General features: G+C 42.7%; 1 protein-coding gene across 1 annotated transcript in view; it reads right to left on the reverse strand.

Moving 5' to 3' along the window:
• The window catches only part of EXT1 (exostosin glycosyltransferase 1), a 178,477-nt gene that overhangs the window by 6,894 nt on the left and 144,905 nt on the right, over positions 1-26,678 (reverse strand). Inside the window, exons 2-8 of the mRNA XM_010404830.3 lie at positions 18,703-18,796; positions 15,879-15,986; positions 12,131-12,250; positions 6,453-6,585; positions 4,994-5,112; positions 4,178-4,273; positions 1,120-1,209 (exon numbers count right to left, since the gene is read on the reverse strand). Of these exons, the coding sequence (XP_010403132.2) occupies positions 1,120-1,209; positions 4,178-4,273; positions 4,994-5,112; positions 6,453-6,585; positions 12,131-12,250; positions 15,879-15,986; positions 18,703-18,796 (760 nt within the window). The remainder of the gene's footprint in view (positions 1-1,119; positions 1,210-4,177; positions 4,274-4,993; positions 5,113-6,452; positions 6,586-12,130; positions 12,251-15,878; positions 15,987-18,702; positions 18,797-26,678) is intronic.

Here is a 26,678-nt window from a genome sequence, read left to right on the forward strand (position 1 = left end):
GGCTCTGCAGGGCTTTGCACACAAGTGCTTTGGCAGCAGCCGTATTCTTCCTCATCTAGCAGAAACTACCAAGGTTTAACACTGGTATCAAACAGATTCAATGTCAACTATTTCTTTCACTTGTGAAGCGAAAGAGGGTACTGTGGCTGTTTCTGGAGCAGTCTAACCACAGCACAACCTCTGTGCAGGGGAGAAGAGCAGTTGCAGTCTCATCCATTTAGAACAAATCCAGTAACATCTTAGAGTATATAGCAGTGACTGAAGACTAATGTTACGCATTTTTTCACTGACATATAAGTAGTGGCAGCATCAGTGAAAGATCCCCATCACTGGCAGAAATGCATTTTTATTAAGGTGAAGTGGGGAGAGGGGAATGACCATGAACATGGGGGAAAAAAAGGGAAAACAAAAGAAAATCGAGTTTTTCAAGCTATTCCCTGGCCATCATTAATAATGTATTTCCCAAATATTGCACTCTATATAAACTGTCATCAGTTTCCCTTGTGGTTCTCAGAAAGAGGTTCTAGAAATCAATACTCATCCCAGTTGTAAAAATTGGTTTTCCACAGTATTTTTCTTTTCTTAGTGCTATCTTGCTCTTGGCACAAACACTCAAGCACCTAAACTAGCAAAGATCTCCAATTTTATGGGCTGACACAATGGGGAAAGAGTATTCCTCAGTGAAATCCTGCACTAGGGTGGCAATGCTGTCTTTTGGAGTGATAGCAGTCCCCTGCTGCTGACAACCCTTCCTCCTCCACCTACATCCTACTGATTATGTGTGGGGGGGGGGAAGCTACCCCAATCAGAAAAGTGAGAACAGAATATTAAAGCTGACTGCTCCTGGCTGCCTACACCCGCCTGCAGCTATGTTACTAAAATAATAGAGAACGGAAGAACCATATGCTAATGATGAGCCAATTAACCAGGGTGAAAAGCTCCTCTGACGGCAGGCAGTGGCAGGGTTGCTGAAACAAGTGCAACACGTTAAATCTGAGGAGTGTAGCAGGAAATCTTGTAACATTTTCTCACTGGCAAAGCCAAGAGAAGAGCATATCTGCTGTGCTCAGGCTGAGCCCAGGAGCCAAGCAGACTCCCACAACGACAGAGACCCCTTACCTCAGTGGTTGAAAGCACGGTGTCCTCATCCAGGCTTAGCACTGCATCTGTCACTATGTTGTCGTAGGGTAGGAAGCGACTGCTCATAACCTGTGGGTATCCAAGGCAGGAAGGGGAGGAAATAAAAATCACTTGAAGGACTCATTTCCAAGGCAAATACTCAGTTTTATTCCTCACTCTTATTTACTCTTGTCTGAAGTACGTGGCATATTTCTGTCTGATGGAAAGGACCCTTCAGCTCAAGAGTGAAGGAGTGTCATTTTTGTCACCCCAGAAGTCAGCCTACACCTTCTATCTGAGGAGTAATTTCTGAATAGACCTCCCTCTTTGGAGGAGGCTGCTTTCATTTAGTGACAAACTGCATTGGTCTGTACTGAGAATTAAATGTACCTACAGCTTCTCCAGGGAGGACATTTTCCCTGGTGGCTAGGACTGTCCCCTCTGCTCTCCTACAGGGTGTGATCAAAGATAATCAACACTGAGAAGGACTTTGCAGCCTTCATAAGGTTACACAGCTGGGAAACCAAGGAGCCCAGGCTGCATGTGAAGGATGTAATGCTACCAGGATGGTGCGACACTCTCCATCAGAAAAGGAGAATATGCTAAAGAACTCAAACTGAGCTTTTATCTGCATGAAGAATTATATAGGTATTGTAGCATGTTAAGAGGTCACATTCTTAAATGGCCTTCCAGTACCTGAAGGGAGCCTGAAAGAAAGATGGAGAGGGATGTTTTATAAGAGTATGTATTGACAAGACAAGGGGGAATGGATTCAAACTGACAGAGAGTAGGTTTAGATTAGGTATTAGGAAAAAATTCTTTACTGTGAGGGTGGTGAGGCACTGTAACAGGTTGCCCAGAGAAGCTGTGGATGACACATCCCTGGCAGTGTTCAAGGCCAGGCTGCGCAGGGCTCTGAGCAACCTGGTCTAGTGGAAGGCTTCTTGGTCCACGGCAGGGGGGTTGGCACTAGATAGTCTTTATAGTCCCTTCCAACTCAAACCATTCTATATACATAAAACCTATATACAGAATAAACTTTTAAAAGATATGGCAGGACAGTCCTCAGAGTAATAGGAAATAGATGGGAAAGCTGGATTGAAAAGATAAAAGCAAGAAATGAAAATCCGTATGGTTTCTTTAGCAGAGTAAATAGCACCTTTTGAGAACTGATGAAGAATAGCAAGGATGCAACACAGTTTGTTTCCCTCATTTGCTAGGAAAAATAGCTTGGTTAGTTACTAGACTTCTTTACCAATTTACTATGCCAAAAACCCACTTCAAAAATCAGCACCAGTAAGAGGAATTCACTGTATGGAAACAGGGACATGGAGAAATTTGACACAACCCTCCTAACGGGACACGGTCAGTTCTACATCCTCTGCAACCTGTTTGGGAACAAGTGTTTGGAATCTATGCCTTGATTCAGAGAAAGATCCATCTCCATAACCAAGATGTTCACAGTGTCTGTCTGGAGAACATCCCTTCATCACTATGATGGCCTTGGTCTGGAGAGGCAGGGTTCTGATGAAGAGGTCATCTGGCTGGGGCTGAAGGTTTTGCTTTGTTTACACTAAGATGAAGCAGAGCAAGCGGCCAGCAGGAGACCCGTGTTCTCATCCCTGATCTTTTACAGACTGTGCAAAATGACCAAATAGTACAACAGTCAGGACTTGGCAGGTATTTGTTTTATAGCTAAAGTACCCATCTCTAAAATGGGTATTACAATATTTGATTTCAACGGAAGAGTGAAGGTTACGAAAAGGCAGACCTCTGTGATCACCTGCATGGAGTACTGGTGCCTGCCAGTAGACCTCAGCCAAGTTTGGAGATGAAAAGCAGTTCCTTTGTGCAACCTTTGAACTCGGCTGCTCTGGCTCTGCAAGCTTCGTCCAAACAAACAGCTTTCCACACAAGTAGCCACTTGGCTTACGTTGGGAAGTTAGAGGGAAGAGACTGTCCACTATAAACACACCTTTGTGTACTCAGGAGACTCATTTGTAATCTGAACAGTGCCTGGGGCCAATTTCTACAAACACTGTAGAACTGGTCAGAGATTTTCTCTGCTATCTCACCTCTGCAAGTTTCACAAAAAGAAAATAAAAACACCCAGAACATTCAAAAGGCTCAGAAATCTCTACAACCTTTCTTGGCCCTGCAGGAATTCTCCTGATACTGTTTACATGGCTAGCTAAGGCCAGAGCATTTAGCTGCTAACCTTGCAGGGCTCTCTTTTCCCTTACTGAGTGACAAGGGGAAAAGACCAAATTACAAATTCAAAATAGAATTGTACAGGCAAAGCAACCAGAAGTTCCCTTTGCCAACACAGAGCTCTGGATCCAGCTGACAGAGACTGCAGAGAGGACCAACTTGAATCTGTTTCAGATTCTAGAAGCACGAAGTCTTGCTTCTCTCAGGCCTGCAGTTGGAAAGGAATCATCCACTTCAGTGTGGATTTTAAAAACCCCTCTTTTCTCATCTGATGGCATCTATTTTGACTTTGTGAAAGTACAAATAAGACGTGTGTTGCACAGCAAGAGATGACATGGTGATTTTGTTCTCACACAGGTGTCCCATGTCCCTTGTCCCTTCCTTTTTTTTGATGGCAGCAGTACCTCACGAGGCAGTAAGAGAAGATGCTTTTCAAAGGCAAGTTTTCATTTTTAAGTCTGCTTTTGAGTCCACAGCTGACACCCAAGTCTTGCATGTGGCTTCCCAGACTCAATGCAGCTGCATCCCTACATTCATGCACTTGCAGAGAGATGGAATCCCTGACAATGGGGTCAGCACTATCTACTCTTGGGGTGACATTTCAAAACTGGGTGCCACCTGTGTATCTCAGATTCAAGGCATTAATTGCCATGCTGATGGTTTCTGAGTGCACAGGGCCCATGCATGAAACACAAACCTGCAACTAAGATGGTACAAAAGGCCAAGGAATAAAAAGGAGCTGTCATTTTGTAGGGAACTACAAAGCTTTCACCAAAGCCACTGGAAAAATAAATTTCTGTCCTGTTGGAGAATACAGGCAACTTTTACCATGCTTCTCTCCACCTACCTTGCTCTCTCCTTCAATGACTATGACAGGCACAGAAGTGGCAGGCCAGCGGTGTTTGGCTGGGAGGGGTTTATCACAATTCCATAAAACAATAATCTGAAAGAGATTATTGGACCACGATCAGAGACCTTTGTGGCAACGTTGTCCATACTCTAAGGTCTCAGATCTCCAGACAGACATGTTAAATTCAAGTTAGGAATTTCAAAATCAAAAGCAATGATACAAATCTGTATAAAAATAACACTTCCTACATTAATTTCACCCAATCTGACTACTTACAATATATATCCTCTCAGGCAAATATAGGCTGGATAGGAACTTGGAAGTCTCTATCTCAGCCACTTCATACAGATGTCACTGATTTACTGTGGCTCTCATTAAAGGCAAAACCCGTTGTGAAACTCTGCTGCAAGAGGGTGCTCCTACTGAACTCCCCAGGATTTTTTTTAGAGAAGCCAAAATCCTGGCACTGATGAGATTAAGAGTCACAGTGGGAGGAAGGAAGATCATGTAGCTGCTTTTGAGGCATAGACATCCTTTTGCAGTTTGCAGCACACACAATGCTGATCTTTAAAGTGCACTCATTATTTTACCTGTCTCATGTAACAAAGGGTTTAATTACTATCTCTATTCCACTCCCATTATACTCAGAATTTTTATTTCCCATGCATGTAGGTCACAGACAGTAGAAATCTCAGAGGAAAGAAACATCAGAATTAAAACAGGGCGTTGAAACAGGGCTGAGTCACTAGGCTCCTCACTCCTGGCAGAGTGGTTTGTCTCTGCTGTGACTGACAGCGAAACAGTGCTGCTTACCTGTGCACAGTACTGGGACTTGGCTACAGCAACCAGGAGTTTCAGCACAGGCTGAGACTGGGAAACCAGGGGAGTTACTGCGTGAATAACGGCAGTGAATGTGGAAAGAGGCTTCAGACCTGAAGTGAAGAGATACACATTCAGTAAAGACAAAATCGCCCCAGTTACTACAGATTAAAGGACTTTGGGGATGGAAAAAACAATCTGCATTTAATGCAAACCTTGCCAGGTTTTTTTAGGTCATCTCCCTTCATCTCAGATACCAGATGCTTCAGAGGAGATCACACTTCCCTTTAACTCCCACTCTGTGCATTTAACTTCCACTCTGAAATACCGGACTCCAAGACAATGATTTCCTTTTCTTACTCACTATTTCCACGGATGTCCTGTAATCTCTTTCTTTTATCCAGTTTGTCCCACAATATTGACATCTAGTTTGTTCAGCCAAATGTCTTTCTTGACACAGGCTGTTTTGCTGCCTGGCTCTGGGTGCTTGATGCTTTTTACAGATTATCTCCACAAATTCCAGAAGCTTGTTCAGTTTCCTCAGTTCCATTACAGCCTCTGTCAGATTTTTGCTTTTTCTGCGGTGATTCCTATCCACATGCATCTTCAATTTCCTCCTGAGCTGATAATTCTGCTTGCATCCTTGCCTTCCATTTTTAAATTTTTGTCTTGCTATGATTTCCCTTTCTGCCTGGAATAACACATCCTACTGGTGCCTACCCTTCATTACTGCTCTCAACCTCATCTAAATTCATCTGTGTGGGGTCATAGTCATTTTTCATAAAAATTACCACTTCTACTCCCTTTTTTAACACAGTAACTGTCAATTTTTAGCAGGTGAGCAGTACAGATCCACACACGTGGGATGGCACAGGCTGAGCCAAAAATAGCAGCACTCTGGTAAGCAGGATCCCTTCAGCCTGAAGGAACAATCACCTGCAGAACTCATTGTTCAAGCTCTGCTTCAGGAAAAAGCCATGAAGCTAAGCCCTATTCATTCCTTCTAGCAGGATCCATATGAAGACACATAGTATGGAGAATAAATCCATACCAAGTGTGCACCCCAATAACAAGTGTCACGGGTAAATTACCACTTTTCCAATTTGCCAAGCACAAATAAACAAAGAAAGGAAAAAGCTATTCCTCTTATGTCCCCTCAGGCTATGAATGGGTCAGCAACTCAGGCATTAATTACCAGCAACTGAAAAGTATGAAGGAACATAGATTTTTTTTTTTTTAACAATCTTTGCAAGCAAGAGGCACATGATGCATGTTGATGAGTCAGAGATGTTCCAGTCTACAGTGGGCAGGGAAGATTGAGACAGGATAAACGAAAGGCATCATTAACTAGAAATGAATGGTAAGTCACTTGGCACATGCTACTCAAAGACAAAACTTCAAAATTCCACTAGAAATTCCAGATGCTACTACATTATAGCAAGGATTCACTCACCAAGATTAGCATAGTAGTAAGGAAAATCTCCCAGATATGAGGAATACTGTGGCAGTACAAATAACCCTCCAGGATGTTTGTTCCATATTAAGCTGTTACGTGATATGTGCTTAAATATTCTGTCCTGAATAATCTGGAAAACAAGAGAAGTAATGATTTTTAAACAGAATGTTACAGTCACTGGTAGGAGCTTCAGGGACTCCAGCTGACTGGAATCATCACCCATTTTGCAAAAAGCTGAGGCACACAAATTACTAGACATTCCTCCTTGATCTCTCTTAAAAGGACTCAGAACCTGCACACTCTGACACCACTTCAGCAGCTCAGGCTTTGTGCCATAGGTTTCAGAGCACCTCATTAGTCTCTCTGGACATGGGGACCATACAATTTATTGCATTTTGTATTTCAAGTCAAATATTTTGTCTATTTGAATATCTTAGCAGTTGTAAGCCTGATTAGTTCATTGTCAGCTTTACTATCCAGAACTCACAGAAGAAAATTATTTGAAGATGGCATTAAAAAGCTAGGTAATACTTTGAGATAATAAGAGTATTCAAAATCAAAAAGACTTTCAGCAGATCAGGCTGCACTAATTATTAATTTTTGCTTAATTATAAAGGGATATTAGCATTCAGATACATCACTGATTCCATGCCTCAGTTCTGTAACAGTTCCTTGTTGGATGGAACAGAAGATCTTTTCACGACTACTGTTTGACTCTGTAGAGCACCAAAACCAGAGAATGCAAGATTTTTAAGGTCAGAACAGATTGCTAGGTCATCTACTTTATCATCTAGAATACCACAAGCAAAAAAAGAAAAAAATATACCATGCTGTACTATTAGTATGTATTTATGAAACTAATTACAGTTGCTTCACATCAGATGCCTGATTGCAGGAACAAGAGTGGTTCTTACACTGATGGGAAATTCTTTAAACTTCCTGCAAAGGCATAACAAGATTCAGTGGTGGGAATCTCTAACAGGACAAATTCAGCCTCCAAAAGGTGCAACTTTCTAAGTGCAGTACACTCTTGAGCCCAATGTTCTCACAGATTTCCCTTCCCTTGGAGCATTAGAAGTTGGCAGGTCTGGAGATGGGATGCTGCAAAGGGCCAGTGGGTGCTGAAGGATGAATTTTCCCCCAAGCGGGCTAAGCAGGAATGCCTTGCCTTCTTCTGCCGCTCATCTTTTGTGATCTCCCAAGGAGGTTTTCACGTAACTGGCAGTTTATGCAGTGCACAGGGCTCGAGTGCCAAGAACATGTTGGTTGTCCTAACCTAATGACTCTGGCCTTAACATAGGTGTATAGGGTGAAACTTCATGTCTCTGAAGCTGGACTGAAGTGTAGGAAAACCAAAAAACAAGCAAAAAGACCCACCACAAGCAGAACAAAAGCAGCTGCTGGAGTCTGAACAAGGTAAAATCTCTGTAAGCTGCTGAGTTCAGGGACATTTGGTCAATACATGAATAAGTGCTGCCACAAGCAGTGGTTTTCCTGGAATTTCTGATTGCCATGACAAGAAAAGATTAAAACACCAGTTACATTGCGCCAGACAATCCACTGCTGGTGGCAATACATGAACTGCTAAACTGGGGCAGATGTTAAATGCATGCTTGTCTGAATTTTGCCTACAGCCAATTACCATAGCTAATATGCAGTAATTCACTCACATGAATAAGTTAATTTAACTTTTTTTTTGGAATAACAGACTTAGGACTGTAATGCCATCACTGACAAGAATGTATCTGAATATTTCTAGTTGAAAAGTTAGGTGTATCAGTTGTCAGATCTCCCATGTGGCAGTGGGGACAGGAAAAAACACAGACAATGACTGCTGTTTACCCACCTGCAAGTTATGCCACTAAACAAAAGAGAAAACCTGTAAAGTATTTATTTTTGAGTGTTTACCACAAAGCATAAATACTACAGCTCCTCCATCTTGCTTTCTCAGAACTGGGGCACAATCGGATAAGGAGAAGTCTGCAAATGTACGTGGCCAGGAGGTTTCCATAGACGGTGGAGTTTTCCAGGGCACTGGTAGCCAACAAGGCTGCAGGGGAAACACACGGCTCATGTTCAATGCACCTCAACGCGCCTCAGTATGCCTGGAACCAGCACAGCTCCAGCACGGGGCAGGGCCCCACTGCCACTGCAGCACAGGCTGCTTTCAGAGCAGTCAGCACCACAAACCTCACCGGCCTGGTTCTGCATCCTCCTGGGGAGCTGGGGAGCTGGTTCACCACAGTTAAAAAATGGATCACTAATTTATCACTCCCCTGGGTCTACATAAGAAACCTAGCTGTCTGTCAGGATAGAGGGGAAAAAAGTAAACTTGGCAGAAAAAGAACTAAGAAGTGTAAAAAGATGACATGGAGGACACCAAGGAATTAAAAAGCAGAGTGTACAGTGTTGCACATATTGCAGAGACAGAATCTACATGGTCTTTCCAATGACGAGGCATGACAGGAAGTTTAATAAGAGAAGAAAGGGGTTAGGATCTTTGGCAAGATCTCCTTTTTCTTTTTGGAATGCATTAATAGTCCAATATTTTTGTCTCACTCATCTTCACACTTCAAAAAGTTCACATATTGCCTTAATCATTGTTGCTTTTCAACAGGCCCTAGCCAAGTATCCAACACTGCTTGTCTGTACTTTGTGCTGTCCCCCTCCCCTCCTCTTCTGGAGTGGAGGACTGAGCATGCTGTGCAGGGATGTTCTGGGTTTGTTTCCAGAGAAAACCAAGCTGAAGAAGTGCAGTTACCCTGGAGCCTGCATCCGATGGTGCCTGCAGCAGCCCTTTACTGCACTGCCCGTGCTCCCACTCACCAGCCTGCAGCAGACACTCAAGAGCACCACTGCCTAACCCACACCTTGTCCAAGGCACTGGGCAACTCCTCTGTGCCTGCCACTGGGGGTTGCTGGCCAACTGATTCAAACATCTTATTTTGGACTATGAGCTGTGTGGCTTAGGCCACTGTGCTGGGGTAGAGTTAATTTTCTTCACAGTGGCTGCAATGGGGCTGTGTTTTGGATTTGTGCTGAACACAGGGTTGACACTACAGAAATGTTTTTGTTATTGCTGAGCAGGGCTTGCACAGAGCCAAGGCCTTTTCTGCTTTTCATACCACCACACTGGCAGGGAAATTGGGGGTTTCTGGGAGGTTGGGAGGAGACACAGCCAGGACAGGTGACCCAAACTGACCTAAGGGAAATTCCAGACCATATGACATCATGCTCAGGGTTTAAAATGGGGGGAAGAAGGGGGAAGAAGGAGGAAGAGGGAGACATTTGGCGTTATGGTGTTTGTTTTATCAAGTCACCATTACACGTGATGGGGCCCTGCTCTCCTGGAAATGGCCAAACACCTGCCTGCCCCCGGGAAGCAGTGACTTAATTCCTTGTTTTGCTTCACTTTTGTACGCAGCTTTTGCTTTCCCTATTAAACTGTCTTTATCTCAACCCATGAGTGTTCTGGCTTTTACCCTTCCAGTTCTCTCCCTGATCCCGCTGGTGGGAGAGTGAGCGAGCGGCTGCGTGGGGCGTGGCTGCTGGCTGGGGTTAAACCACAACAGCCACCAAATGCTGTGAAATGATCAAGGAACTTAAAATGTGATTCCAGAGGTGTGAAGGATAAAGGCTGTGATGTCCTTGCAGACATCTGATTTTGGTGCAGACTTCTTCCGTGGTGATATCCTCAGACATAGACATACACTGGCTCTGCAGTTAGCAGGCAAGTGATTATTCTGATGGTATCTAGAACCGTTAGAGCACTCTGACACAACAGTATTACAACAGAAGATGGATCACATCCACCAAAAAAAAAAAAAATCCTGCTAGGAATTTTCTTCCAGGCATTATATTTTAAGAAGAGGATACACTGCTTGCAGGTTTCAGACAACAAAAGTCCCTCTCAACTGTTTTACTCCTTTCCTAAGGAAAGTTAACTTGGGACTTTACTTAGGCAAGTTGAAATGTGAAATGAGTATCTGTTCATAACAGAATCCCTCTTAGCTGTCTCAAAAGACTGAGAGTCCTGAAATAAAATACAATTTAAAAAAAAAATCACAAACCAAAATCAGTCTCCCAAACAAATGAAAAAACGCATAACATAACTTCAACACCAGGGATACATTAATTGGTTTCATTAAACTAAATCTTCCAGGAACACTTCTGTCTTCATTTTGTTTTTTCTGCTCTGAGCAAAAACTCCAGCTTGCTGGTTACCCATCTGCTTCAGCTTTAGAGTTTTTGCTGTCTGTTGGGCTCCTGCAGCCACATGGGCCGATGTGTCTCAAAGCAGCACTAAAAACATGTGTGAGTGCTGGAGTTAGATGTGATGGACACCAAGGCTGTGGGAGCTGCAGGTTATGTCCCCTGGAGTCCAGCCCCAGCACAGGCAGGAGAGGGGCAGTGGGGAGAGCCGTGTGCTCCTGTCCTTTTAGCAATCCCTACCAACAACAGGGCACATGCAGGGAAGGGGCAGATGATGCATGAGCCACCTGATGGTCCCTGGGAGCACTTCTGTAAGGGTTAATTAAATTGTGAGCAATGGCACATGGTCTTCCACCTTTGTGATCTGATCCTGGTGTGGGCTGTGATCATTATCACTACCGCATCAGTGCTTATGAGGAGTTTGACGATGAAGTTGCCAATGGGCAGCACAGATGAAGATATGCTCTTCTGAGGGCAATGGGAGCGTTGTGAGCTCCTGAGCTATGCCAGGGGCTCTGCAAATGTTCCCTGCCTGGTGTTCTTCACTGGCATGGAAAAACCTAAGGGACTGACTTCCAGCAGCTGGAGGTGGATCAGCCATGGGCACTCATTTGCAGTTTTCAGGGGGAAGCAGGCAGACCAGGAAATGTGGAGCCTTAACAAGTGTGCATTACAACTGTGCACAAAGACAGGTGCAATTGCAGAAGCATTAGCATAAGATGAATGCATTTGCACCTACAAAGTGAGCTCCTTTCAGTGGTACAAATGTGTCAAAAAGTCATGTGAAAAATTGCAAAACAGTTAGAAAAGAAACCTGCTTTTGAAAGTGCAGCCTGGGTCCTACTTCTGAAGAGGCTTTCATCTTTCCTCTGTCTCTGAATTCAGAAAGGATTCTATCTACATTTGAGATCATCTGTCTCCCCTTTTAATAGCAGTCTAATTATGATTATCTCTTAATAATTTATAAGAATGATCAGGCCTTCCCTTCTCCTGTGTATGAAGATAAGACACAGCATTTACAAGCCCCCCCCCCTTTTCCTTGAGCCAGATCAATAGTCCCATCACAAGGCATCAAAATGTTAAGGAATGGTCAAGGAGGATCCCTACAGTAATATTTTTTCCAAAATGAATTCCAGAAGTGTTTCTTAAGAAATACATTTACTACCAATGACAAGGATAGTGATTCATAAGCCATAAAGCCTTGCAAAGTCAAGATCACACATGACAACTTCTCCATGCATTGGGTAGCTCCCATTTTTCACCGTGTCAGTTTTCTAATGTGGATTCAGATAATGAAGAAAGTATTTCCTTAGGGGAGAAAACTCATCAAGATGCTGAGATTTTTTCCCAGTGACCAATTGCATGTCATGAAAACCAAGGTCTGATACCAGCTGAGGACAGGAGTAGCTGGACAGGTACAGAAACCTTGCTGCTCGGCAAGGTCCCAGATAATTTTTACTCACCTCTAGTGTAGTCAATACAATCTTCTCAACTGAAGAAAAATAAGCCTCCCACAAGAACTGTGTCTGCTGTCTAAGTGCTAGGATTTTATCCTGATGGATAGACCTGATTGTAGAAGGAATCTGTAATACAAGATGTAATACAGTCAGAAGCTTTAGAAACAACACAATCTCAAATTAATATGCCGCTGACAAGCCCTCTCCTCTATTAGCAGGTTATACAGCTTCAGCACTCCTGTCCAATGGAGATGCATGTCAACAGTTAAAGCCTTGATGTAAAACAAGTAAGACACAACCCTTTATAACCTCTGGTATTGAATATATTATTTTTTTAAAATCTGCTTTCTTTTAGTTTTTAATTGTTTTATGGTCACAAAACCTTGTGGTGTGGCATAGTAAGGAGGTCCTCCATGCACCCCTCATGCTTTTCATCCCACAAAACTCTTTGTGGACTAGTATTTTAACAAGCTAGTACCTGCAGGTCTTAAGAGTTCAATAATCCCCATGCTCCAAGTATATTAACAGGATCTGGAATTGCATTTACCACAGCATGGCAACACTAAGTGTCCCAAGGAAAACATAGCAACACCTTAAGTAAGACTCCCCTTTTTGGGAGCCTGTGGATCGAATTGCATTTCACTAATTACCTTAGGTAGACCTAAGAATAATATCTTCCACTACATCTGTTATTCACAAGGGAAAACAGTACAAATTTTTGCCTTTTTCCCATTAAATCTACACATTAATTGTTGTATAAGTTGCCTTACAAATAAACCCCAAATTGTCCTGCTGCAACACTTTTACATTAAAAAATGACACTGCTCACTAGATCAGAACAGGAGTGTCTACAAAAGATGTCGTTTTCTTTTACCATCCCCATGTCCTTCTTGAAACTAAGGTGTGTATGTGCCATTCTTTAACTTAGGACATTGACCAAGGCCTCCAGTACAACTTGGACAATGAGAAGTGACACTATCAAGGGAATTTAACTGAAATTTGCTTTGGTGACAAGGACTAGTCACAGCACCAGAATGGCATTTAGGATATGTTGCTGCTTTGTGCTCATCTTTTTCTAGAAATTAATAGCTGTGCGCTTGCACCTACATTTTTGTGATTTCTAACTGGAATCACAGAATTGTTTAAGTTGGAAAAGACCTCTAAGTTCATCAAGTCCAACCACTAAATTAGGCCAACTTGTTCTCAGACACTCCTTTCTCATGAATCTTTTACCTGAGTCACTAGTTTTAAAAGCAAATACCTGGGCTGTGTATTTGGTCCCTGTGCATTCCAGCTTATTCTGAAGTTTGCCTGCATACCACCACATCCAACCCTTTTCTGACCAAAACACACTCTGCTTATTCCTAAAATACTCTGAGAAGTGGCAGCAATTATTATTTGATTTCAAATATTCCCAAATCAAATTATTTCCTGTGAAACCTCTTTCCTGAAGAAACACTGTGACTTTAAGAATTTACATGTAAAAAATTTTCACAATAATCAGCAAATTCTTTACTTGCAGAGTTTGCAACCAGGTCTGGACACTTTGTCCATGGCTCTACTGGCTGCAGTGTCAGATGGGCCAATCTTTGCTCTCTCAGCCCTTCACCTCTTAGACCATCATCTTAGAGACACTGCTAATATAGTACAGACTTTGGGCTTATGAGAGAGTTAGCACTGCAGCAAGCCTGAGCAGAAGAAAATGGTCAGATTGTCCAAGATGCTACTTTATGTTCCTTCCCTACAGGCCCTTTAAGTAAAACCTAGGTCTTTAGGTAAAATATTCCCTGCAGAAGTAGTATGAAAGACAGAACCTGAAAATATGTATTAGCACATGTCTTTCCAAGTGATCACATCACTATTCATGATGTGTTCCAGTAAGTAGAAGGATAATAAACATTACCTGCACTGGCTGCACAGATGTGCATTAATCACACCCAGAAACACTATCAGTAGCAAAGACAAGATTCAAGTCACTTTGCAGTGGCAATACAGCATTTTCTCAATAAACATTTCATTGCAATATGTGCAACCTTGTGTGGTGTGTGTGTATACATGTGTAAGCAACCAGTAAAATCAATACTCAATCCTCACTACACCTTTTGAAAGGGAAGGCTGCTCTGACTATGAAGGTTACTGCAAGAAGTTATGATTTTACACACCATACCATGCTTGTGAGTGACAGCAAACACAGTGTCAAGGTTTAAAAAAGCCTTGATGGTGGCTCTGTTACAACAGCTGGAAAGAAAAATCAGGGCTCCCATTTTAAATGCATTTGCCTACTCTATTAATCTACTTGTCCAGAAGGACAGGTGGAGAAAATGATGTATTAATACTAATCTGGCATGATTACATTGGAATTATTAGAACTTTAATAAAAGGTCATTTCAGCAATGAGTAGGGGGGAGGGAGAAACCACCCTGCACAAATAAGTGCAGAAAGGCTGGATTAAGCTCTCCCAGTGCTATGATGAGGAGAATATGCAAATAAAAACATCCGAGTTGCTCTCAAACAGGAAATTAAGAATTGTAACATAACAAAAACATTTCCCAGAGCAGACATTCAGGCCCTCTGCCAGCTCTTTAAAAACACTGTTAATAACAGTGCAGTAGCTGTTCAATATGGAAGCAGCTGTGTGAAGTGAACGAATGGCACGTTACCGGAAAACATGAAGATCAGCAAATTATTATTATTTAAAGAGAGACATAATTTTGCTCAGAAAAAATGTGTTGTCCACAAAAGCAAAAATCAAATCGCCCTTTTATATTTGCAGCTTGTATCACACTAAGTAGAACAGGCAGCACATTGCAAGGCTTGCTAAGTCAGCTCTTCACAAATATTTACTTCTTTAGACAAATTAACAGCCATGTAAAGACATTGCAAGAATACTTTGGTTTGGGGTGGCACTACACCTGTACCTTAGAGGGCTTCTCTCTGTGGGTGACACTAAATTCAAGGATAAAAAAAAAAAAATCCCTCTTAGTGACTACTTTGTGTTTATTCCAGATCTTGTGGATCTCAGCTTCATGCTAGGCAATGGCACTTTGGGGAAACCAATTTTTCAAGAACTTCTTCTAACATCAACTTCTCTGCAGAATTTACAGAATATATTTAGATTGCAAAGCCCACTAAGGTAGCTGAAAAAACCCAAAACAACCACAGTGTATTTAAAACCAAAGCAGATGCTGAAAGTAGCAGGGAATTTGTAACTTCTCAGCCCACTTTTGTTCCATGATCTCAAGATCAAAAATAAGTGACATGAACACTGCTTCAGAAAGCAATGCTACGTGGTCCACGCATCAGAAAAGGGACAGATTCTGCTTCCCACCAAATCGTTAGATGTTAACTCCTGCCTGAGAAAATACCTGCTTTCTTGAGGATACTCCTGAGGATAAACTATTTTTTAAGCACTGGAGCAGAATCCACCCTCAAATGTTTTTCCTTTCATCACAGTACCTGGACAGGTCAACCTCAGATTGGCATCCAAGTGCTCCACACCAGAAGAGATTTCATGCTCTTTGCAAAACTAAAAGTCTCCTGCACTTAAGAATGTGGCCTGGTGGCTGCAATGACCTTCAAATCAAATAATGAATGATGTAATATTAAATGAGTTCACAGCCAGTCTGACACATACAATCCCTTCATGATAAAAATTCTTTTACAGCCCTGACCTTTTGGATTCATCTTCGCTGTCCATTTAGATGGTGGCAGAAATAATCAACGCATCTGCTGAAGGCCGCGGTCTCTTTCTTACCTGTAATAACAATCTCTCATCGCCTATGATGGCAGCTTGGTTCCAATCAATCACTTCCGAGAACGGCAACTCCCATCCATTGCTGAGCATGACCGGGACGCAGGCAGCCTGTGGGCACAGAGCACGGCCACCATCAGCAGCTGCCCCACCACCAGGGCAAGCTTCGAGCTTTCCACCAATACCATCCCGTTCTCTGCACAAGCTCAGGAGAGGCAACATGGCAAAGAACATCAGAAGCCAGAAGCCGTAGGAGGGCAGCCCAAGTGTTAGTAGTTTTCCATTTTGGGTTTATTCATATGCACTGAAAGGTGGGGTTTGCACAGAGAGTGGCCATTTGTCATCTGGTGCTTAAGCTGCCAGATGAGGGCAGAACTGCTCAATGCAGCAGATGGAACACTAGAGAATGTAATACAAAATGATGGACTCTCTCACTGCTTTGTGAACCATTTGGCAAGGAGCAACTTCCCTAATTTTTTTAGTATGTTGCTGACAACCCGAGAGAAAATACAGATCATATTTAACTCCTGAGCACCTTTCCCATGAAGGGGTAAATTCTCTATCCTGTTTGGTATCAACTCTCCAAACAGAGGCAACTGCACAAACACAACTTGTCTGTCATCACCTGTCTACAAAAATAAGAACTGTTGTATGTCTTAAAACAAACAAACAAATGGCATACACATTTAGTATCTATTTCATATCGGTATGATCTGTCTAAACTAATTAAACTTCTACGAGTTTTACAAGTTCTTCTGCACAGACAGTTTGTGAATACTTAGTAAATAGGTCAGTATTTCCATAAACACATGATCAACCGTTCTGTTCTGGTCAGCTCAATCACAACATAAGAACCAAGCCAAAAACCTTCTGATGTGACGAAATAACCTAGTACCAGAGGATTTTTATCAAATCTGTGGTCTGGGTTAGTTTCTTTTGGATCAAACCAAGTTTAAGTGCTCTGAGTTTGGTCCAGACTAGGGTTCAGGCCTCCCAAAACATGGTATAAAGGGGAATCTTTCAGACTGCTGTACCTTCCTTGGTAAGATGTATCACGCACAGCATCTTAGACTGGTCAAATCTACATTACAGCAGTGATTATGATGTGTAAAGAACTGTGATCTTCTGTAAGAAATTACATCAGTGCATGAAAAAAGCCAACCAGAAAACACTTAGTAATGTGTTTTCATGTTTAAAACATTTCACTAATGTGAATTGTGAATGGATTGGGACTTTCAACATTATCTGGATCCAGACAGAAACTGGGAATACATCATTATTGGTGAATACTGCTGCTAGCACGATAGCAAAATCATCAGTTGTCTACATTTTATCATTGACCTGGAGCCCCCAAGTTCTGGGCAGTGAGGTACACTCCCTGCTTTCTCCTCTTGAGATGATGTATCTAACAGAAGCTGTGTGACTTTGGGCCCAGATGAGAGAAGAGCTGAGGAATGCTCTTCAGGAGGATCTGAAGTGACTTGTCATCTCATGTAAGCCGAGCCTCTTCTTCCTCTGAAGAGACTGGAGAGAGAACAGCACTTTTCAGGCTATTAATCTTCTCCTTAGTAGGAGAAAGGCAAGCGACAGTCCAGAACTTGGGTCTCAAATTCGATTGCAGGTGTGAGGTTCAGTGGTTACACCCACGTGTCCAGAGCACGTAGGGTACCCAAGAAATCCAAAGGCTGGCAGACATGACACAGGATCTACTGGAGTCCTTCCAGAGAAGCAGCAGAAAGCCAGAAGTGTTTCTGGGTACCCTGGGCTTCTAAAATGACATAATACACCTACACATAGGTACCTGAATCCTGCTCAGCACTGCAGTAAACAATACTCCCTAACAGTGGCTGGGACATTTTATGGTTGATGATGTAAAGGGCTGTCATGCCATTCATTAACAGCTTTACTGTCAATGCTGGGACATTTCCCAAACGGCAAGAGCATTCCTGGAGGCAGGACCCTGTAAGGTGTGTTCATTTGCCATTTCACTGAAACTGAAGTGCCTCAGCAGCTCCTTCTCTCCACTTCAGCCCCCATGGAAATGCAGATGCCAGACCTAGAGGGGAGTTGCAGCACCTCACAAAATGCTCTCTATGGCTGACTGAAGATCCAGGACCCCAGGACTGAGCTGATGTTTGCAAAAAAAAAAAAGTCAGACAGGTCAAAGGCAGTGTAGGCAGGTGTCAGGCTTGACTACCATGCTGTCTGGCCACAAGGACTCTGGAGTCCTTTTGCATTGCCTTCTGCTGCTGCCCCACGGCAAAAAGGGGACCACTAACCAAAACATTTTTAAAAGGTGAAGGACATTCAGGTGCTGTCCCAGACAGCATGCGAGCTCCCTGAGATCAGCTTATATCCACCTTCATGTGAAGCTTCCATGTGGAGCTTTACCACCTCCAGGCCACCTTCTGTATGTTCAGCAAGCACCATCTCAAAACTGGCAATGCATAAGCAGATCTGTTTTGGCTAAGCGAAAACAAAAAGCTATTTTTACTGCCCCAGGGCTTACTGGTAAAGGCCAGTGTCTCCCAGGGAAAGTCTCACAGCTTGATAAAATACTGTCCTAAACTGGTCCAATCTCTCAGCCTCACCACATGCAGGGAAACCCTCTTCCTGGAGGTAATGCAATCCAACCTTCAGATGAGTTCAGTGCTCAGCCCCTCCTGGGAAGAAGCTGCCAATTGCTCCAGAAGTATGAATAGAGGCTTTTGCAAAGTGGATTACTGTCCACCAAGGAAATGAAACACATTTCCCTCCTCCCCGCCTCCTTGCTATTGCACGCCGAATTGCAGCCAGCGTAGCCACTGCTTTAAACTGCAGCTCTTACCTGCAAGGCTTCCAGAAACCTGAAAGAGCCAAGCCGGCGGCCACGGGGAACCAGACAGAAAGTGGCATTGTGCAGCATTTCACGGTAATCATACCTAACAAGAACAGGGGAGAAAAGAGAAAATTCAATTAGTGGTGAGTCCTAGAGTAACTGGGCGTGAAAATGCAAACAGCTGTTGAGATACATCTGGATAAAATCATCCCCAACCAAGACTGTTCACCACCAGGTTAACTAGCTCCCTCCATGCATGTGTATCAGCCCCCTCTCTGGCTCCTTTTTGTTCATCCTCAGGAGCAACCACCATGGGAGAGAGCTGGGGAGAGTGGGAATGACACTGTTAAGGAAGGAAGTAATTTTGCCTTTGAAATAATGAGACCGTTCTATATAAACAATGCACAACTTCTAACAACAAACTCACACTAAATATTTTGGTACCCAAAGCATTGTTGCAGCACTTCTGTGGCCCTGATTCTATTCAGATTTAGGCAAAGCCATGCACAACTGTGTTCATTTCTGCACAAGAGGTTTGTACAAAGCAAAAAAATATTTGAACTATGCCAAATTGAGCAGGCACTAAAAAAGGGATGGGGGGTTATAATGACTCACTTGGTGGTTATTGTTAAGTGTGGAGAGAGGAGTAACTACCAGATTTTGGCAAGTAACCACATGGCTGCAATGATCCATGCTCCCGTGAATGAAAGTGCTTATAGACACTTCTGGGTTTTTTTTTTCCAATTCCATCAATCACCACAAAATCAGTCACCAAAACCACACATCAAATTCCAACAGTGTTATCAGCCTGTTATCAGCGAACTGTACTTCTGACAAGCCCATGGAACTGTGAATGGCATTGACCTCGTCTGAGTCAAAAGGATCCAGACTGAACACCCTCCATTCTCCAGAGTGTCATGGACTCTGCACATAGATGTTATTTTGACAGCAACTTGTAGCACTGGAATTTTTTGACACCAATAGTCTAATTTTACCATGTCCTGCAGGAAGAGCAATTTTTTTATATGTGTCTACGTGTATAGATATACATACATATATGATTATATTTTATATACAAAGAAGTCAGGATCTATGTTTGTATTCTCACACAGGCCAGACAGATGGGAGTAAGCCAATTTTCAATTATAAGCTCTGTCTTTAGGAAGAGACATCTTGCAAAGGCCCATTTGCTTAAACAACCGTGTATAGCTAATTTGCACAAGAAAAGGTCACTGTGAATGGATTAAGATTATCTCCACTGAGAGTAAAATAAAACCCCTCATTGCATTAATTAAAACTACAAAACAGACTTCAAAGTCCCTTTTTTCTTTTGAATCCTATCTCAACTTTGGCTAAAATACATATATACATATTCCATCTGAGTGGCAGCAATTTATTTTTCTCTGTGTGGGATAGAGATTGGCAGCCATGTCCCAGCTCACCAGTTAGCACTGACACAGCACACAGGGGAAAATATGAGGAAACTGGTATATCAAAAAAACCCCCCAAAACCCCAAAAAAAAGTTGCCATTTTTAAGCACTCCTTTTTTACATGTTGAGAGGTCTGAGGTGCATTGCTTTTACTGTGTATTGTAGGACAGAAAATGTTAATAAATACCAAAAATCGAATACCCCATAGGGCTAGAATACACCAGTCAGAAGTTCCCCATCATTAGCTAGCTAAAAATGTAAAATCCTGTTAGTACCCCAGAATGCAACACTATCCACAAAACATTGATGGCAAAACCAGAACACGAAGCAAAGCAGAGAGCAAGGCCACTGCAAGTGAGTCTTCCATATCCCAGTGACATCCTATACTGGGCAACTTTTCTTTCATATCTAACTTGCTGCTATTAGGATAGATTTACAAAGGGAAAAAAAAAGGAAAAGGATTTTGTTGACCATTTTCCATGTAATTTATTGCTGAGCTCTGTAATAGCACAGTTCATGGTCATCAAGCAATTTATCTACAATCATATGTACACAGAAAGCCCCATCCTAACCTTGCTGTATGGGCACAAAATTTCTACTTCCTTCAGGGAGGACCCACAAATACAGAAGGAGTAGATCCAGAGTAAAGTAATACCTATCAAGAGCTGCTGCAGTGAATGAACCGCATCAGAGATTCTATTGAATAAATTTCCCTGCAATTTCAACCAAAATGCTTTAAGGTGACTCAATGGGATCTCTGAGCACAGTGATAAGGGACCCATGTCCAGTTTAAACCCCTCAGAGACCACTCCAGGATCAAGTATCTATTTGAAATCTGCAAACATAAGGTTCTGCTTTTACTCCTATGAGTTCATGGGTAGCACCCCAAACAATGGGAGCACCCTGCCTTAGCTGGAAAAAAGAAGATGGCCCAGCATGTTTAAATACGAATTTGGAAAAACTTTTTGTGCACCACATGTAACCAGCCCCAAATACACAAACGTTTCTTCGGGCTGCAAGCATAGCTTTGTAATTTGAAACATCGCTTGTGGAGGAAATAATTTACACATACCGAACAGTATTTCAGAGTCAAGCTTGCAGTAGAGACCGTTTCATTTTTTTTCAGACTGCCAGGCAGCATTTGGAGGAGACCTTGGCCATAGAAACGTCACCTGGTAAATGAAACTCCAGCACACAGGCCATGGCGAGGACAGAAGGCTCAGGGCAACTTTCAGTTTCAGATTCCTTCCCATTCAGCCCAGACAGAACCATGCACACAGCAGCAGGTTTGAGTTTTGCCAGCATTTTGTCAGGGACCGAAAATCATTTATGTACGACTGGCATTTTTTTCCACATAGAAAGCACACAGCATTACACCTGAAAGCATCTCTGCACTTCCTTTAACTCAGACTTAAAATACTTTCAATGAAGTGAGTGAGATAATCTCTATGATTAAAGGTAGGTACCTGAGTTAAGTATTTGCTGGACTTGAAATTTCTCCTTCACTTGTCCAGGAGAGAAATTGGAGCTGGCACAGACTTCCAGGAACACCCTCTCAGCTAGAGCTACTGATGTTGCACATTAAGTACCGATCTGGCATCTAATGCAAACATCAGTATCGGATCAACAACGAGCTTTATTTCCCTACTATCTCCACTGAATAATCTTAGCAAAACCTCAGGGAGACAATGAAGTATGAGAACCCCGACTTGCAACTGGAAAAGGCGTCTTAAGCTATAGAGAAAAGAGTCAAATATTTAGAAGAGGTTCTTCCAGAGTTTCCTCTTCTTCTTCTTCTTCCCAGCAATGGGGGTTAGATCTGTTTCCAGAACTACTTATTTCCATTAGCTGGTAAGATCTGAATATGGCAGGGACTTTTGTTATGGTTTTCCAGCTTGCATTGCTGTGGTTTCTGCAAACTCAGAGCTGCCAGCATGTGTGGACAGCTCTCCATTACCTGCCTGTTGAGACACTCTTATTTTCACTCAGCTGTGGAGGTTTTTCAGGCTCCAGAGAATCAGAGCAAAGACCAGCACTGCAGAGCACTGAGCAGGGGTGGACTGGGCACTTCTTCCTTACTTCTGCTGCTTCGGTGTTGCACTACTTCTGGCACTTTCCTTCCGGCAGTTTATCTTCCCTAGCATTTATTGTAGAAAAGCTTTTAAAGGAGTCCTCTGCTTTGCTCAGAAGGTATTTATTTCTAGAAAGCTCCAGGTTTCCACATTAGAAGACTGCCGGGGAGTGGGGGCACATGCTTAGTGCTCATACGTTCCTGATTCCTTCATTCTGCACGCTTGCACAGAGGTAGCATTTTACTGCCAATTTTAGGGTCGGTTTGGCCTGGGTCTCAGCTGCAGCATTCAAATGTTAAAATCCAAAATGCATATGCCTTAAAAATGACAGTTGGGTCTTCAAAACTAAAATAGCTACAGATTTAATCCAAAGCTGGCATCCCTCTGTAGGTATTAGAGGCATGTTTTATTAACTTTCAGGCTTCTTTTAGTAATTATTACTTGTACCTTGCTCACAGCTAATACCTTTTTAGGCAGCATAAAAGAATAGCTCCATTTGCAATCAATTCTAATTTATTCACAACTTAATTGAATTATTCCCTCCCTGCCACCACCCATAGTTGAGGAAACATGTTTGGCCCCAGCTATCACACAGGTGTAAACACTGCAATGCCATGTGGGCAATTATCCAAAGGAGAAACACTGCTCAGCCAAATGCTCTTACCATTTTAACTTCTTGCTCCAACACACAGTGTTTGTCTTTCCCCATCCCCCCTCTTTTTTCTTCTGATGTGCCGACCATGTCAATCAGCACATGGATTAGAAGGCTGTTTGGGATTCCTGGTACTCCATTATCCCAAAGAGCCCCAGCAGGCTGCAGAGGCTCTGCAGTGACTAATCAGCCATGCCATACATTCCTTCCTACAGCTTAAGCATTTCCCCATGTCACAACACTGTAGAGATTATAAACTAGCCTGGGAAACATTTTCACTACCAATTTTAGTATAAACTGGTTTTTTTTTTGAAAGCCACATCCTCATCACCACTGATTAAAGAGAGGTCTAAAATCTAAAAAGACTGTTTAGACCATCAGATATGTCTAGATGCAATGATTATCATAATACTTTATCTAGCTGTATGTCACCTGTCATGTAGGCTACATGTTTTCTTACAGGATACCATCACCATTCCCATTTCATAGGTGGAAAACCTGAGACACAAATAACTGATGGCTTCTCCAGCAACTAGAGGAACCTTGGGAATGCTAACCACAGCATCCTGAGTATCCTGACCTTACTTCTCCCTCTTTGGTGATGCGGCATTCACTGAAATCCAGCTGCATGTCATAGCTATTAAAATTCAGATGGAAGTAACAGAAGCCGGACCCAAGCCAAATACAACAGGTTTAACTCAAATCAAATGCAATGGGTTTAACCCAGCAGTACATATTTTAACAGCGCCACACATAATCCATCTTTTGGAAGATGCTGGAGCTGATCTTTGGCAGGGACTATCAGCACATTCCGCTTTAGATGTCAGATGTGACTAGAGCTGTTTTTTTACTTCTTGAGCCAAAAAATTGCAATGGTACTTAACCAACTATGTCCAGGGCTCCCTCTCTGAATCTGCAAGCCCATGAACACACACTGCATCTTCCAAAAGTTTCTGTATCAGATGAAGTACTACAACAAAGACAGACAGTAAATACCTGTAACACAAAGGTAAACGGAGAAGTGTTTCCCTGTTCTCCAGTATATTAATTTTCAGCTATTAACCAATTGGCCGTTTTTCCATGTGTGAATGCTTAATGCAGATGGCTCTGAACTACTGACTGGAGAGCCTGAGAAGAAACCCCACTCAGTCACACAGAGCATCTCGTTGCTTGGTTTCCATTAAGGTATCTTGCCTTTTAAATAAACTGTCAAGTAAACCTTGGCATTGAAAACACCAAGTGAGTAACTGCCTCTGTAGAAGAGCTGACAGCTCGGCTGTGTGTCAGATAGATAGCTGCCCAAGACTGAGCTGGGAAGGCTCATGCATCCTGCTTGGAAGGGTGCTGTCACTGCGAGCTGCTTGCTTCTGGATTTACAGCGCGCAATGCTTTGGGGTGATCTGAATGCCAGTTAACTAGCTACTGGCTGGCAGTTCGTCTCCCGCTCTGCAAGTGCTGGTTCTGGAATTAGAAAGTTTGGAGGTGCAAAAACATAATTGGAAAACTTTTTTTTTCCCTGTTTAAAAGGCTAATTGATTTCACAGGTGTTTAATTATCATTTGCTATGAGATAATACCTTGTAGCGCCATAAAAAATGGATTTAATTTTCGAGTGCTTGCAAAACCATTGCCAAAGCAAAGTTAGAGCGAAAGCTAGATAATTATTCTATAAATCAAACACACTGCCTCCTTTCTTTGAAATTTTTAATACTTGCCTATAATGATATCTGACGACCTTGAAACTAACATAAAAAGGATTTTCTTGCCAAGTGCTGAAAAGCGGCCATTGGAGTATTTCTTTCAGTCTAGCTCATTACCGCAGCCACTGACACCACACCGCCCTGGCTGCTGGACTCCAAGGGATGCTACTGTCTAACTACAGCAGCAGCAGGTGTGAACAGTGATTTCAGAACACAGGTAACGGCTGAGTATGGGTATGAGCATGAGCCCAATCTGAAAATTCTGCATGATTGTACTAGGCCTTGCTATGGAAATGAAACTCGGCAAGCATGCAGCAACTAACAGCAAAGTACGACTGTTTTCTCCATTCTGTGCCAGCATCTTCATTTAGTTCGGAAGGTTGGATTAACAAAGAAAAACAGGGAAGTAGACTTTTCACTTTAATGCACTGCTAAAGAAACCTTATTTTACAGTTAAGATGGACAGTAACCGTACAAAATGAAAGTGTCTTTCAAGTCTTCAGTGACATCACTGTTGGATTCAGTTAACTTCAATATTATGCAGAAAAACACTTGGGTACACAAGCCGTTAAAGTCAATGCACATTCTAACAAATAAAAATGCTCTAAAGATTTCTGTCTAAATATTTACACATAATGTCCTGCAAATCTATATGCTGCATGCAAAGCATGCACAACATCTGGATTGCAAAATACTATCCAATCCCAGTGTAGCAGCTACACCACCCAGAACACGTAGTCTTACACAGCAGCAAATGTGGTCTCACCAACATAATTTGATGTTTGAAGATAACTGCTTATTTAGCAAGTGTACCAGAGTGGGTTTGTAAGTCACATGTCAGAGGCAAACCTTGCAGAAGTGCCTCTCTAGGCAGCGTTACGCCCCAGTTACCAGCAACCTGCTAACGGCACCACGTAGTGCTTCTTCTAAAACCAAACACTGGCTCCTAGGCTTTGAAGTCCTCTAAGAGCGCCTGTTTCACAGCTGCACCTCATGGTGCTGGCAGCAAGGAAACTCATATCATGCCCGAACAAGAAAAATCCATGGAGCAGCAAATGCAGTGCTTGCCTGTATCTTGTAAAGAATGTAAATGTAGCCCCACACATTGTAAATTCAATACCCTCCAGGCTGGTGGGAAAGCAGTGAAGATACTGATGCTTGCAGGCGCAGATGCACACCCAGGAACATGCGCACACACACAGTCACATGGTAAAATTTTACCCGGCCCCACCTCCCCTGCCATGCCCTCTGAAGTGACAAAAACATGTACGGATCCTCTTTGTCTGAAATGTGCCCACCTGGCACTTACTGAACACCAAGGTGCTGGACCCTTACAAGATAAAGATAAGACCAAGCTGTTAAGATGATCCGGTGGCTCAGACAGCCTCTTTCTAAAAGGATTCTTCTAACAATAAATTACACCAGCGGTTTGCATCATTATGGTACCTCTACCTTGCGATTTTCTGGAGATCATGAACTCGTTTTAGAATATTTTAATATAAAGAACCCCAGCCTGCTGGCAGGAGAACAAAGCAGCACCTCCACTTCACTGATGAAACCGCCATGCACTTGGGCTTCATCTACTCAGCCTTGTTCCTCAGTATTCTGCATAGAAAAATGCAGGAGTAAGTTGAAAGTAGTATCTTACTCTTGACAGCCTGCTTTGGTGTTTCAACACGGAACTAATAGCCTGGGCTGCATCAAAAGAAGTGTGACCAGCAGGTTATGGAGATGGTTCTCCCCCTCTACTCTGCTCTGGTGAGGCCCTACCTGGAGCACCGTGTCCAGCTCTGGGCTCCCCAACACAAGGACATCAACCTGTTGGAGCAGGTCCAGAGGAGGCCACAGAGATGATCAGAGGGCTGGAGCACCCCTCCTATGATTGAAACACTGAGGGTTTGGGCTGTTCAACCTGGAGAAAAGAAGGATCCGGTGAGTCCTTATTGGGGCTTTTCAATATATAAAGGGGGCTTACATGAAAGATGGAAAAAAGACTTTTTACCACATCCTGTAGTGACAAGCATAACGCTTTTAAATTAAAAGTGACTGGATTTACATTGGACATAAGGAAGAATTTTCCACTGGGAGGGCGATGAGGCACTAGAACAGATTGTCCCATCTCTGGAAGTGG

The sequence above is a fragment of the Corvus cornix genome, chromosome 2, assembly GCF_000738735.6.
Source record: "Corvus cornix cornix isolate S_Up_H32 chromosome 2, ASM73873v5, whole genome shotgun sequence".
NCBI classification, from domain to species: domain Eukaryota; kingdom Metazoa; phylum Chordata; class Aves; order Passeriformes; family Corvidae; genus Corvus; species Corvus cornix.